Source organism: Vicugna pacos, chromosome 14 (genome assembly GCF_048564905.1).
Source record: "Vicugna pacos chromosome 14, VicPac4, whole genome shotgun sequence".
NCBI classification, from domain to species: domain Eukaryota; kingdom Metazoa; phylum Chordata; class Mammalia; order Artiodactyla; family Camelidae; genus Vicugna; species Vicugna pacos.
The window spans coordinates 4,905,442-4,920,272 of NC_133000.1; the positions used below are offsets into that span (position 1 = coordinate 4,905,442).

The following is a 14,831-nucleotide window of genomic DNA, read 5'->3' on the forward strand; positions in this document are numbered from 1 at the left end:
AAACAGAGAGGTGTGGAAGCAGGCCAGCACAGGGAGGGCTCAAGGTTGTGGTGCAGCGTGTACAGGCTGCATGGGGGCATAAGGGAGAGAACCCTGACCTCTCTACCCCAGGTAATCCTCTGCTACCGTCACCTGCTCAGCCCTTGGCCCCCCGAACTCACCTGTCCTGCTTTCACAAGCCCCTGCCGCTATGTCCCTGGACCGTGCAACTAGACTTCCCAGTATTTTTCACTTTGCTACCAGTCCTTTCCACAACTTAGCTTAACGGAAACCTAGCTCTCTTGTAAATGCTGCTGCTTTCCTCCAAAGCTTGTCCCGTGGTGTCTACTCGTTCTCACATTTTCCCTGACCCACTGCCTCTTGCTCCTGACAGCTACTGATCGTTACCATTACCGCTTAGCTCCCTCTTCTTCCAAAGTGCACGCGTCTGCTTTACTCCACCCTTTCTCTACTTTTGGAGGGATGAGGACTCAGCTGACGCCTTGGGAATTTTCCAACTCAGCACGCTTTCACACTTCCTAATCAGCACCGTCAGCTACTGCCTGGCTGTCCTCATTCACCTGCTCCTCACCCGTTTCAATCCCAGCCTGCATTCTCCATGGGACTTTTCTCTACGTTCAATAACATAGTCAACACGGATTTGTGCCAGAGAGGCCTAAGGGTGAATTCAAGGAAGATAACGAAAAGTGAAGTAAAATGGGGCACCTGTTGTCATTCAAGGCACATAACAAACCAGATTACTTTGTAAAATGTGGACGCAGTAGTACCTACCTCATAGAGTAACCGAGGATTAACTGAAACGACACACAGGCCTGACACACAGCAGATGACAACTAGCATTATCACTGTATCCTCCAAACTATATAACATACCTAAAGCTTAAGCAAACATATCAAACCATTCTAGCATCAAATCTAATTTAATTCTTTAAACTACTTTAGTCTACTCAACACTGCTTTGTATTAGTTAATGCTGTAACAGACCTTTTAAAAAGGATATAAATATGGGTGTGTGCACTGCTCAAAATACGATTTTTCTCCTTGCGTGCCTTCACATTGGCCACCATAGGCCTATTTTCAAGACTTTGTGATTTTTTAAAAGCTACTTTAAAATCATTTTCTAGCCTCTCTTTTGACTTCCTTTCAACCTCTCAGCACTTCCTTCCCCTCTGCAGTCCAAGACAGCAGTTTGCTTCTCCGTCTGCCTCTCGCCCGTTTCTTTCTTGTCTCCGTGGCGGCTCCCCTTCCTCGGTTGCCTCTTGTGTTCTACTACTTCTCAGGTTCATCCCTCCTTCTCACTGCTTCTCGAAGTCTCTCCAGTACACTGTGCTACCTTCATTCATTTCTTCACCTCTGCCTCGGCCTACTGCACCACTCTAAATGGCATTCTGGTTCCTCATTTCTCCCAATTCCATACATCCCTCGTGCTGCATCATTTTTTTTAAACACCAATCATTTATATTATGCTCTACACCAGAAATTGACACACTGACTATACTTCAAAAAATTAAAAAAAAGTCTTTATGACAAGACCTCCATCATCTCCTGTTTCCTTCGAGAAAACATCTAAAAACCTCAGCATACAGTACAAGGGTCCTTCATTTTAGCCCCAAGCAAGCCCTCCCATCTCATCTCACCTTGTTCCAACCACTCACCCGAAACTCCATCCACACAGAAATACTCTTCAAATGTACCCTTTTGCAAATTCCTGCCTTTCCACGTTTCCTCTTCCTCAAATGCCGTTCTTCCCTGTTCCCAGCCACCTCCTGATCCAGCTCTTTTCTCTATCAGGCACTGACCACCTGGCATTTTAAATATTTGTGTACATGTCTATTCCCCAGGAAAATGAAAGTATCAAGCACAGAGAAATGGCTTTTCTTCTCTTTAGCCCCAGAATCTAGTACTAAGCAAATGCTCAACAAGGATTTAATGACCAAACTATGAGCACTCAACAAACATGAAAATGACTTTTTTTTTTTGAAGAGCTGCAGTTTTAAAATTTCCCCTTTGGTAGAACTGAGTGAAAGGAAAAATATGCAAATGAAACACTCAAGCTCAAATCTCAAGGTAAACACAGACATTCTGAAGAGTGAGAAGGAAACACGAAAGGACAGCGGTGCAGAATACCCGCAGTCTGTATTATCCCAGGAGTTCAAGGTTGTGGGACCATGACAATGGATATGCAAGACACACACACCCTTATCACTTCCTCCTTAAAATCCTTCAATGATTTTTTTTTAAAGATAAAGCCTTATCTTTAACCTGGCACACAATAATAGGCCCCGGTAACAAGCTTGCTTCCACCTCCTAAACTTGATCTCACACTACATGCTACCTTATTCTCTGAGTATCAGTCTTCATCCCCACTTTATTTTTGCACAAGCAAACCTGCCCACAATGTTTTTTCAAATAGTCTCCTACCTACTTCACTCATACCTGGGCTGTCAGCCCAAGGATTCCTTAAGTTATCTCCACCACACGGTGAGAGAGCATGAGTCCACTTTGCCACATTATATTTGGAAGGCAATACAGTATAGTGTTATGACTACAACAGATTATGCATCCTTGGGCATAATTACTTAAACTTGTATGTCTTGCTTTTAGCGCCTATAAAACTGAGGTAATGGTAGTACCCACTTCATTAGTTTATTGAAAGGATTAAATGAGACAGTTCACGTACAGACCTTGGAATTGTTTTAAGAGCCGCAAAATGTCAGAATGTATACTTAGTTGTTAACCTCTCCACCCCCAAGTTCCTCTACTCCCGTAGCCCAGGAACCACACCAACCAGGTTCATTTCTGTTCATTCTTAGCCTCGGCACAAGGTCCTGAACGTTGCAGGCTTTATCGAACACTGACTTTAAAAAGTAGAAACAAACTGGCAAAAAAGCCTTGTGTTCCACTTTTGTCCTACTAGCTGGACGACTGCAGGCCAGTCACTCATCCCACCTACGCCTCGTTTACCCTTACGAAAAATGCAATCTCGACCTCAAAGAGATTCTCAGTTAACAAGGCGATGCGTCTAGCAACGCGCACTGCCCATCTCCACACGCGGCGCTAGCGGTCGGCGATGAGAGCGGGGGCGGAGGGCCTCGTCTCCCCTCCCCCGCACGTCGCCTCCCGAGCCCGCCCGCCTCCCGCCCACACCCTTACTGCGCCCTTGGCCCCCGGTCCCTCGGGACTTCAGGCGTGGGAGCCTCAGCCCCGCGCGGCTCCCTCCCGGCGCCCCGCGCCCTCCTTCCTTCCTCGCCCGGACGGACGCACTTCCGGCGGATGTGGGGGGGCAACCCCGGAAACGGAAGTGAGCGGCGGGGCCGGCTGACCGTAACGGGCTGAGAGGGTGTGCGCAGAGCGAGGTGAAGATGGTGAGTGAGACCCCGGGCGACCCGAGCTGCCGGGGGTCGGGCCCATGGACGCAGGAGCAGGCCTCCGCCTCCCAGCCCGGCCCCCGGTGGTAGCGGCAGCGGCGGGAGGAGGAGGCGGGCCTCGGGCGCCATGATCTGTCGAGTCACGGGGATGGGGGGTTCGTGGCGGTCGCCCGGGCCCGGCTCCTGCGCTGGTCCTGCGAGCAGCGCTTCGGCTTCATCCTTTCCCGCCTCCTTTTCTCGTTCCCATCCCCACGTTCCCCAGCCGGTCCCCGTCCTATCCCCGGACCCTTCCGGTAGTTGGCGCCGAGCCCAAAAGGGCAAATCCGAAAGTGTAACGCTCTGGGGTGCGGCGCCGCCGACTACCCCTCCCCTGTGGAGAGAACCTTTGGGAGTCGAGTCCTCAAACGCCTTACCCATCCCTGACCCTCGGATACCCTTGATAACAAACCCACAACTATAGGTCGCATTTCTGTCACTCGGTTTACTCTGCGAATATCTTTGGGAGCTTGTAGTATGCCAGATGTTGGAGGGGGAAAAATTAGTTGCTGCTTCCCACTTTTAAGTATTGTTGGATCTCCTCCCCCCCTTCTCTCTCTCTGTCTCTCTCTCTCTCTCTCTCTCTCTCTCTCTCTGTCTCTCTCTGTCTCTCTCTGTCTCTCTCTCTCTCTCTTTTTTTTTTCCGGGGTGGGTAATTAGGTTTACCTACTTATTTTTAGAGGAAGTACTGGGGATTGAACCCAGGACCTCATGCATCCCAGGCTTGCACTCTACAACTTAAGCTATATCCTTCCCCTTCTTTCTCTCTTTTTAACTTAAAAGTTACGGTATTTGGGAGAGATTCCTGAATTGTCATTGCCCATGACTGTGATGCCAGTGCTGCGGCTAGGCCATCCAAATTAGAAAGCTTTTGTTGGTAAATACGGCTGATCATAGTGAAGAGATTTTATAAACACTCGAAGCGTAACTAGTGTTCATTAACTTTTCACAGTTTTGTTTTCCTCTGATACTGTGTTAGAAACATCAGGTACTAATCGTGATGTTTTACAGAGGGTAATTGGGAAAGTGATAATAGTAGAACCCAGAGATCAGAATTCCCCTTTTCTTTGTGCCCAGAAGAAACCTTTCTTCTGTCACTTTACTATAAAGCAGTCGGGGAGGAGAAAGTTTATTTAGTAAAGTAGCAGGTAGAGTCATACAACTCTAGGCCTGGAAGGGGCCTGAGAGGTTCTGTGCCTCATCACAGGCACATATTGTTAGTCACAGCCCACACTAGATTCCAGATTCTTTTCCTAATTAACCATGACTTCTGTGTTGGGGGATTGAAACCAGTTGTTGTTTCCAGGTTCTTGTGTTCCAGGCTTAGGACCTTGGACATTTTCTTCAGACAAGACATTGATAAATCAGTTTTTTTAAAACAGCTTTGGTGGGAGAGATCACATATCAGGCAAACCTTGCTATGCAGAATTGAAAACTGGAAGAGGAATGCTTTTCAATCTGACAGCACTCAGAGATCAACTCAGTAATCCTTCCTACCCGCAAATTTGATATTATTCACTGAACCGTGTATATCCCTCTACTGTAATGCTAAGGCTTGTGGTAATTATCTAGACTGTGGGCCCCTTGAGGGCAAGGACCTTATCTTTTCTCTCTAGTGCTTAAACAATGTTTTATACATAGATGTTCAGTGTGATTTTTAAAAAAAATTTTTTGTATTTAATAGTTTTTTTTATTTGTGTTGTAGAATGCCAGAGGGCTTGGATCTCAGCTAAAGGACAGTATTCCAGTTACTGAACTTTCAGCAAGTGGACCTTTTGAAAGTCATGATCTTCTTCGAAAAGGGTACATGGGGGAATTGTGACTTTGATTTTGTTATAATAAAATGTGAATTATTTTTCACAATATTCTTTAACTGTTTTGATAGGCCGTAAATATATGTTTACTTTAGGGGATAGCAGGTAATATACTTTAGACTGGGGAAGGAGGGGAGCAGAAGCTTGGATGTTTTCTATAGCGTAAGAAGCATTTTATGAGAGTAGTAGGTTCCCAGGGTAGGGCATCCTTTCAGGAGATGTTACCCAGTAGCACGATTTGGTAGGATTCTTCTTTTTGTTGCTAATAGCTTGGAGAGCCATTTGTCTCTTTATGTCATTAACTGTTGGAGTGATTCGCATTTCTTTGGGAGAGATTACAATATAACAGTAAAGAGCATAGACTCGGGACTCAGGCTGCCTGGGTTTTGGTCCTGGCCCTGCTATTTACTAGGTGTATGCCTTTGGGCAGTTTATTCAGTTGTTCTATGCCTCCGTATCCTCACCCGTGGAATAAGGCTGGTAATAGCATATATCTTATTTTGAAGAATAAATGAGTTAATACATGAAAAATACTTAGACCAGTACCTGACCTTAGTAAGCACTAAGTATTAGATGCTGTTATTTTTCTTTTCTGGTTTGAGCACTTTGGTTATACCCTTTCCCTCGATTTCCTTTATGTTTCGATCTGTTTAGTCTCAATTTCTAGTATTGATTCTTTTTCTTGGCAGATTGTTTTTCTGCTTAATCAAATGAGGTTCATGCTTCCTCTCCCATGTATATACTGTGTTTTGAATTTTTGAGTTTTATATCTAATTTTAAGGTGTTTAGTCTTACTATAATGGAATGTCATTCTAAGACTGGTTTCTGGCAGTAGACATAACACCTCATTATTGTCTTTTCATTTTGTAGTGAAAGATGGCAGTATATTGCCTTTGGAATTGGAGATGTAATTTAATTTATAGTATAATCAAATTCATAAGCTGACCAGTAACCAGGTCCTGATGATTTGGTTTTTGTTTTTGTTTTTCACGTGAAATGCTCCTCCTTCTCAGACTCTAGGCCTGCCATTAGCAGAACCATTTTCAAATTCCACTTCAAGGATGATGTTCTGTACAAAGACAGTATTCAATAAATACTGTTGTTGCAGGATTGCTAAGGTTTTTGTCAGCTCTCAAATCCTGGTGTTGACAATATGATAGTCATTAGGTGTGTGTCATCTAATGTAGTACATTGTACATAGTTGGTGTTTGGGAAATGTCAGATTATTCAACATGTGTTTATCAAAAATATATTAACTGTCGCATATGCATTAGCTCTGAACAGGAGAGGCTTAGATATTTTACGTAATACAAGAATCATGTCATCAGAGTAATAGTAATAAACATACTTTATTAAATTTCTTCTAGATATAGGGCATCATTTGGCACCATGTTTTGGAGGCTTCTCAGTGAATTGAAGTCTTGCCCAACCAGTACCTATAAAAGATGCATTTAAAACAATTACACAGTAAATCTGACTTTTTCCTTTTTTTTTGGTGTATATGAATTTTAATATATGTATCAATTCCTATAACCGCTGCCACAATCAGGACACAGAACGGTTTCATCATTCCCCCAAAAACCTCCCTCATGTCATTTCATTATGTTGCAACATGGATAGATGTCGTTTTGAACTTCAGGCATTGAGTGATATATAATCAGTCTCTCTCAAATGTTTATTTCCAGTTTTTCCTGTGTGAAAAATGAACTTCTGCCCAGTCATCCTCTTGAATTATCGGAAAAAAATGTAAGTATGTTACCTGTGTCTTTATTTTTATTCTCTATGAGAAAAATACCGTTGGTAATTTTTTTTAAGACAATCCTGGTGTTGAGCGTTTGACCACGAAGAACAGCAGGCCTTGTTGTCAGTATCCTTCCAGCATAGCTTTGCGTTACCGTTACACCGCTTCACTAAAGCGCCCTTTCTACACATTCTTCTTTGCCTTTTCTATGGACATTTCTAGAGGTTAGTGCACCTCTCCATTCGTCTCAGTATTTTCTCATTTGGTGATCCTGTTTTCTGCTATATTTTTCCCCAGACATTTTTGTTACTGTTCTCCAAGCCCATGTCTCTAACCTTCATCTCTTTTTCAAGCACTGCATCTCCAAGTTACTGCTAGGCACAGTAGGTACACGGTGAATATGATGTAATCTCCATCCTGAAGGGGCTGAAAATTTAATGGGAGGACAGGCAGTGGACAGGGGCTTCATAAAGTGTTGTAGGGGACGAAGGATGGAGCAACCACCTGTGCTTAGGGCTTGTGGAAGGCTTTCTAGAAAGGGGACATTTGAACAGTTTTAGGCCAGTATTAACCAGATAAATAGGTGGGGAAAGGTCATTCCCAAAAAAGGTATAGCCTATACAGATGTCCTAAAGACAACCTAAAGGGTTTTAAATACATGTTCAGAGCAGAAGAAACAGGTTATCTTACTACTCGGGGATGACGGTGCAGTGTTCCCCAGTTAACAGAACGCTGACCTGCTCCTTTTTGTTTCCTCCCTCTTTAGCAAGGGGAGAAATCTTTCTATAAGAAAGAGTAGAACAAATAATATAAAGATGAAACTGAAATGCAAATTAGATGAGACTGTGAAAGGGTCCCTGGCTGCCTCAGGTACGTTCTGATTTCAGGCTCAGAAGTTGACTCAGGAGGGTTGTTTTTCAAAGATCTGAGATTAACCATAGAAAGCGTATAAATCAGGTTTGTGGGGGGGGAAAAGCTGGTAAAATTAGCTCATTTTGATGAATAAGTGAACTGTGTCACAGATGACACAACAGACCAAAAACCTAGGCCCAAACTCCAAGAAAAACCATTAAATTAAAGAGGTAAATGTGAAGTTCTGTGTTTGGGTTCACAAGAAAAATTATGCACATTTAGATGGGCTAAACCTGACTTGTTTTTTAGAAGGAAGATCAGGGCTCGGTAAAAGTGTGATACCGGAAAAAAACTGCTTAGTACCCAACACAAATTGGACAGAATTTTCAGTTTGGGGTCCCCCCCCAGACTCAATTACTTAGAAAAGTGGAGTTAAAACATTGTAGTTTAATCAACAGGATGGTATAATGGGTCTGATTATTTCTTTTATGAAATCCTTTGAAGTAGATACTTTCACACTTAGAATTTCTTAATAATTTTTGTCACTGTATCTAAGTGTTCCTGGATCTCAGATTATACCTTTTCTTTGCCAGTTATGGAGTAGTTCTAATCAAAAGCACTGAAATACAGTTACGCTTTGTAAATATATTTTTTTGCAGTATCTAAAACATTCCTTAATTTATTAGTTTTGTAAATCTAAATTTTAGGTAATTTTACACGAATGAAATATACCTGCATGCTAGATAAAATATAATCATACATATTCTAAAATGTATTGAAGAAATTAGTAAAAACCTTTGTTTTTATTGCAGTGATGGATATTGAAACCCTTCCTCTAAGTGTTGTGTTAACATGAGTATCACTGCTGTGGCAGCAGAGAGTTGAATGTCACATTTAAAATTGCATTGTCGTCTTTTGTAGTTCCAGCTCAACCAAGATAAAATGAACTTTTCCACACTGAGAAACATCCAGGGTCTATTTGCTCCACTAAAGTTACAAATGGAATTCAAGGCAGTGCAGCAGGTGAGTTTGTGGGTGATCCCGCATGTGTGTTGATCTCAGTTGGAAGGAGCTTCTGTTTTAGTAACAGCTGTACAAACCTTACTTTTTCTTCTTCCCTACAACCTGTCCTATGTTCCCCCTTTTTGGATATGAGCTCAATTCCAACTTCATAGAGAAAAGAAGCTTTGAAACAGAAAACTTCTTCAAATTATAGGTTCTGTCTGAAAACTTACCTGTATACACTTTCATGTTTTTTCCCTTTTGGGGGGTAACATTGAATTTGAGATGCCGCTAGGAATATCCAAGTGGAAGTGTCTAATAGGCAGGCTGTATACCACTGCATATACCTGTTGCTCAGGAGTAAGATCTTCAGAAATGTCCTCCTGAGTGTGTAAGAACTGTCCCCCAGTCTGTGCTCTAGGTTCTGTCACATCATACTGCGTTGGTTCCAGTTACTGCTGGACAACTAACAAAGAACAGAAAAACTGAAAATTTGGTTTGACTACATTAACGTTTGTTGAGTGCCAACGAGTGTGTATCCATACCTTATACCGCACTACGCTATGGGTTCAAGAGCAAGATGGTATTATCCTGTTAAACGGTTGAGGAAACTGAGCGTGAGACAGGTCAGGTAATTTAGGTAAAGCCAGTGGACTGGTAAGTAGGAAGAGCAGAATTTGAATACACATCTCTCTGACTGTACAGCCCATGCTTTCTCCACTATACTTAGGTATTCGTTTGCAGTATATGTATTTAATGATTGAAAAAGTAGATAATACTGGTTCAGAATGGTGCTGCGTTTTTTTAAAGGTCCACAGGTGACTTTGATCTTCGTTTCTGTTATTAGTGCTGTTTTAGGGGTAATTTAAATTTGCACTATGAGCGATATAAAACAACATAAGAACAGTTTACTGAGTAGAATAATGCTCTCACTGAGTTGACATTTCTTCAGGAATTTGATCATCTCGCATTTATTAGGAATAAATGGTATTAGGTTCTAGGATTTTGCATTTTATCACATGGTTTGTGCTCTGGTTTTCTTGGACAGAAGCAAAACCCTCAAATGTGTGCAAACCTCATGGGATTATTAAGTGTTGATAAAAGCTTAAAATTTCAGTGTCTTTATATATTTTGAGTAAAGTTTTGAATTTTTACAAATTTGGTTTGGTCTAAAATACGAACTTGTGTTTTTTTTCCCTTACTGGTTAAAGTAATATTTTACTTAGTTTTGTGAACTTTACAAATAAAGAATGAAGAATGTGAAATTTGATCATGTATGTTTTTCCCCCTTGGTTTTTTCTAATTTTGCCCTTTTACACTTTTCCTGAAGGTTCAGCGTCTTCCATTTCTTCCAAGCTCAAACCTTTCACTGGATATTTTGAGGGGTAATGATGAGACTATTGGATTTGAAGACATTCTTAATGGTAAGTGTCATTCCGCACCTTTATATAGAGTCCCAATAAGGTACAAAGCAACGTCAACAAACAAAATCTATAGCATCTTTGTCCCTTTGGAGCTTTTAGCTGATTGGATCCACTTGTGTTTATTCACTGACATAAGATAAAATTTAATGGTGATAACTGTTCTCTGACTGGTTTTAAAAATGAAAATTATTTATGGAGTTCTGAGATTATAGGCATTTCAGTTCGCTAATGACAGTCATTCGTTTCATGTCCTGATGATAAAGTCTGATGGATGAGTCCAGTACAGTATTTTTAGGATGGCTTAAACAAGGTTAGTGTTTTAGTATTCAGAACATTTGTGGGATATGGCTGGTTTTAAAAACAATTAGAAAAAAAAGATAAGAGTTTTGTTTAAGCAGTAGTCTCCCTGTGCCCACCCCCCCAATAATTGTTGTGCTTCTGTAGATGGTGAATAGTGAAGAATCTATTATTTTTAACAAGATTTTCTGAAGGATTGCATTATATATGAAAGTAAGAGCAATACATATAGTATCCTCTTATTTTTCTGGTTCTGACGAAGATAAATTATAATTTTTTATAATTCTGTCCAGTATTGCCTCTGTCTTATGCCCTAGCAATTCAGGAGAAATAGAAAAACCCAACAGGATTAAATTATATTAGTTTTGCTTGGCTACTAGTGTGCAGGAAGGAAATGCTGTGGACACAACAGCTGTCTGGTGAGCCTTCTATTTGGGAATCTTCCCCGAGGGAACTTTTTAAATACAGGAAAACCTGGAATTCCTAAGCTTTTTCATTGAACTTAGACCTTATTTAAAATTAGTAAAATGATAGCTCAGGTCTATAATTATCTTTTAGTTAGTTATAAAAATGCATTTGTTTAAAAATCAACGTCTGTAAAGCTGTGTAAAAGGGAGAGGCACTTACTGAGCACTCATTCAAATATGTGTCAGGCACTGGGCTAGGCTTTGAATGTATGATGGTGGAAAAAACAAACATCTGTGCTTTCTAATGGGGGAGGTAAGCTGTAATAGATAAAACACAAACATAGTTACAATCTGTGATTAAATTCTCAGAATAAAAAGAACAGTTGTATTCTTTTGGGTAGAATTCATTTTGGGTTGTTGGGTAGGAGGGGCAGGCACCTCTGGGAATTTGACATATAACTTGATTCCTGGAAGACATATGAAATAGTTGAGTTAAAAGTAGAAGAAAGAATATTTAAGACAAAAGAAGCAGTATTTTCAGGGTCTCTAACTTGAGATCAGCTCAAGAGCTCTGAAGAGTTTAAGATCTCATCCTACTTACAAACTAACAAGTTAGGCTGCCATGGTTTCCTAGGTGCTGGCAGAGACAGACTCCTAGAGACAAAGGGCAGTGTATTACTCACAGCAGTAGCAGAGGCCAGAGCATCAGCTTTTCTGTTGGGTTTCTGAGCCCCAGTTCCCACAGGGCAGCAAGAGAGGATTAGATGAAACCTGCAGATGGAGTATATTTTGTTACAGTAAGGGGAACCTCAAGTTCAAGATGCCTGAATCTCTTATAATAGGCAGTCAGCCTGCCTGTTCTGTGCTCCAAGGGAAACACCATCTTTCTTTAGAAACAGACTTGGAAAGACAGTTTAGAACAAAGGCAGACAGTGCGCCTGCTTCTCAGGCTTGCTGAAGAGACGCCTAGAGAATTATCTCCCAACACATATAAGAGCATAGTACGAGGGCCCATCGAGCTGGATTGTTTTGAGGGAAGTGAAAAGTAGAAAAAGGTGAGGTTGAAAAACTGGGCAGTACAGGAGTCAGAGTCTTGCAGACCACAGAAAGTTTATTCAGAGTGCAGCGGAAAGCCATTGAATAGTTTTAAGCAGTGACGTGACGTGATGTAATTTCATGTTTAAAAAGATTACTAGTATCTTATGTTTTTTTGTATTCATTAATTGCATGTCTCTAAGGTAGTGATGTACTGGAAAAATCCCCTGACTGAGTAGGTGATTTTTATCAGGATCAGACCACTGCAATGCTCTTTGGGACATTTCCCCCTTGTGGGAACTGTAACTGCATAATTTATGGACAGTTTATGGCTTGACCTTAGGGCCTTGCCTTAGCTGTTCCTTCTGCTTAGAATACCCCCCCACCCCCCATTTTTCAGATCTCAGTTTAAATGTCATTCGTTCAGAGAGGCTTTCCTTGACTACTTAATATAAAGTGGTCCTGGTCAGCCTGTCACGTCACTAATTCTTTGCATAGCACCTGTCTGGTATTTTTCTTGTTTCTTCTTTGTTTTCCCCAACTTAAATATAAATCTCATGAGACTGAGGACTTCTTGTTAACCCTTGTGTCCCCAGTGCCTCATAAGGTGTTTGATCCACGGTAAGTGTTGAGAGCTCTTGCTCACCACATTCTCCTCATCACCTTTGACCCAGAAGAGGTTTTCAAGTCTATAATGAGGGAGTAATGTATTAATCTAACACTGTATGAAGACTGTTAAACTGTGATGAATATCTGTATATTTCTCCAATCTGCAATTTTTAAAGTGTTGCAGATGATGAGGTTTTTGCTTGCTTGCTCATCAGCCAAGCCAGTTTGGCCAAGAAAAATCCTCACATTATTTTATAAGGAAGGGAAGGCAATGTGAGGAGGGCAGTAGGAAAGTCAAAACTAGACTTTTTCTTAGTGCTGAGAATGGTCTTCCGTTTACTCGGTTCTCTCACTTTAAGATGTGGAAGCTGAGACTGACCAGGAGGCCGTGTCCTGCCTGGAAGCCTCATGGGAGGAGGCGGCAGAACCACGGGCCAAGCCCTTGCCTGCGTGCTGTGCTGTCTTCTGGTGCAAGTGACTTATTTAATAAGCACATATTTTATTAAAGTCAGAAGCTTAAAAAAGTAGAGTTTAAAGGAAAATTATAATTATATAAATGAGGATATTCTTTGTTTAAAAATTGAAAACATTGTAGCTGAAACTAAAGTCCTCTCCATGATTGCACAAACCCACTTGTCTCCCTCTTCCCTGGTTGGCTGCTGCTTTTTGTGTATATCCTTCCAGACTTTTCTCTCTGTGACTTCACACAAATATATATAGTCAGAAAATATTTGGTATTGCTTAGTGTATATGTTTTGAGCACAGTTGGTATGGCATTCTGTGTATCCTACAGCACGTATGCTGCGTCGATACATTACTGATGAATGCGTATGTTTTTCTCTCTCAGTAACATGAAACAGTGCTGCAGCAAACATTTTTGTTCTTTGTACTTGTGTGCATATTTTTTTCTTAATTTAGGTTTTGAATGCCTATTGTATACTTAGCAGTTTACTCTATTAATAACTATAGCAGTGTCATTTGTTGCTAAGGCTACTTTGTTGTGTGACAAGTGTCGAGAGTAGAGAGATTGCTGAACTGATGGGAGGCAATAATCCTTAGTCTCTTAGGAAATCCAGTGAAGAAACATCCAAATTGATCTGTTACTCTTGGTAATCATTATTTTAATGGTTATTTATTTTTACAAAGTGATTTTACAGTTTAATTCATTGAGTATTCTGTTTCTCGTCCTATGTTGAGGGGTAGAGGGCGAAAAAGAAAAAAGGCTATTTGTCTGTAGGAAGCTTACTGTTGGTATTCATTTTAAAAACTCTTAGGTGCATTATCACAGGTAAAGTAAGACTATTGTTTGACTCATCAATGCAAACAAGAGAATGAAGATTATTTAAGGTTTCCTTGCTCTAGAATTCTGGTTTGTGTATATGTGTTTATAACAGAGCACAGAATGATAGATGTAAAATGTGTTGCTTTTTTTTTGCAAGTTAGATTAAGAGATTGTTTAATCTCTTAATTAGTGATTGTTAGAGTCATCTGGGAAGCCACTGGAAAACTTAAGGACTTTGAAAAAGCAGAACTTTTTCAATCTGTATATTCTTTTTAAATTGACTGAATTGAGGTACAATTGACATACACTAGAATGCGCCCATTTTCAGTGTCTAGTTCTGTGAATTTTAGTAAATGTGTGCAGCTGTGTAACTAGCCCTCCCAATCAAGATGTAAATGCTTTCATCATCCCCAAAAGTTTCCTTGGTCTCTTTGCTGTTAGTTCCCCACCCTTGGCCCCAGGCAACCTCTGGTCTGTTTTCTGTACCTTTAGATTAGTTTTGCCTGTTCTAAATTTTCATATGAGTAGAATCATTGAGTTTATCTTTTTGAAATCTTTAATATGTTTGTTTTTGTTTGTTTTCAGACCCGTCACAAAGTGAACTAATGGGAGAACCACACTTGATGGTTGAATATAAGCTCGGTTTACTGTAATGCAGTGTGTGCTGTTCATGGAAATAGAGGGGCTGCTTCTTGTTTATATAGTTGTCTTTTTACTCTGATTTGATGTGCACAACATTAAAAGTACTGACACCTGAGAATTTTTGCCTAATTAGTATCTGTGATCATTTGAAATTATTTGAGTCTTTGGTTTAAGGCCATGTGGTAATTGAAAGCACTAAAGGGAGGAGATTTTAAGACTCCTCATTTATATTAAAACAGTAGCCTTCTACGTCTTTAAAAAAATGTTGCTAGTTAATATTATAAAACCATCCACGGGTTCCAGTTCAGTCTGTTTCCTAGTTA

At 40.7% G+C, this 14,831-nt stretch overlaps 1 protein-coding gene and 1 long non-coding RNA gene across 5 annotated transcripts in view; one reads left to right on the forward strand and one right to left on the reverse strand.

Moving 5' to 3' along the window:
* The window catches only part of LOC107033993 (uncharacterized), an 18,960-nt gene extending 15,698 nt beyond the window's left edge, over positions 1–3,262 (reverse strand). The window contains exon 1 of one of the 3 annotated variants that reach the window (XR_001459520.3): positions 3,153–3,262. This is a non-coding gene — a long non-coding RNA (uncharacterized lncRNA). The other 2 variants (XR_012079866.1, XR_012079864.1) reach the window with 2 other exon arrangements.
* On the forward strand, positions 3,247–14,626 carry POMP (proteasome maturation protein). 2 transcript variants are annotated; one of them, XM_072976059.1, is made up of 6 exons: positions 3,247–3,364; positions 5,109–5,206; positions 6,903–6,963; positions 8,732–8,833; positions 10,143–10,236; positions 14,452–14,626. In XM_072976059.1, exons 1-6 carry the CDS (start codon positions 3,362–3,364, stop codon positions 14,517–14,519), a joined length of 426 nt encoding a protein of 141 aa, XP_072832160.1. In that variant the 5' UTR covers positions 3,247–3,361; the 3' UTR covers positions 14,520–14,626. The 2 variants fall into 2 exon arrangements, with proteins under 2 accessions (XP_072832160.1, XP_015098821.1); XM_015243335.3 differs by lacking the exon at positions 3,247–3,364 and adding an exon at positions 4,682–4,963.
* The last annotated feature ends 205 nt before the right edge of the window (positions 14,627–14,831 follow it).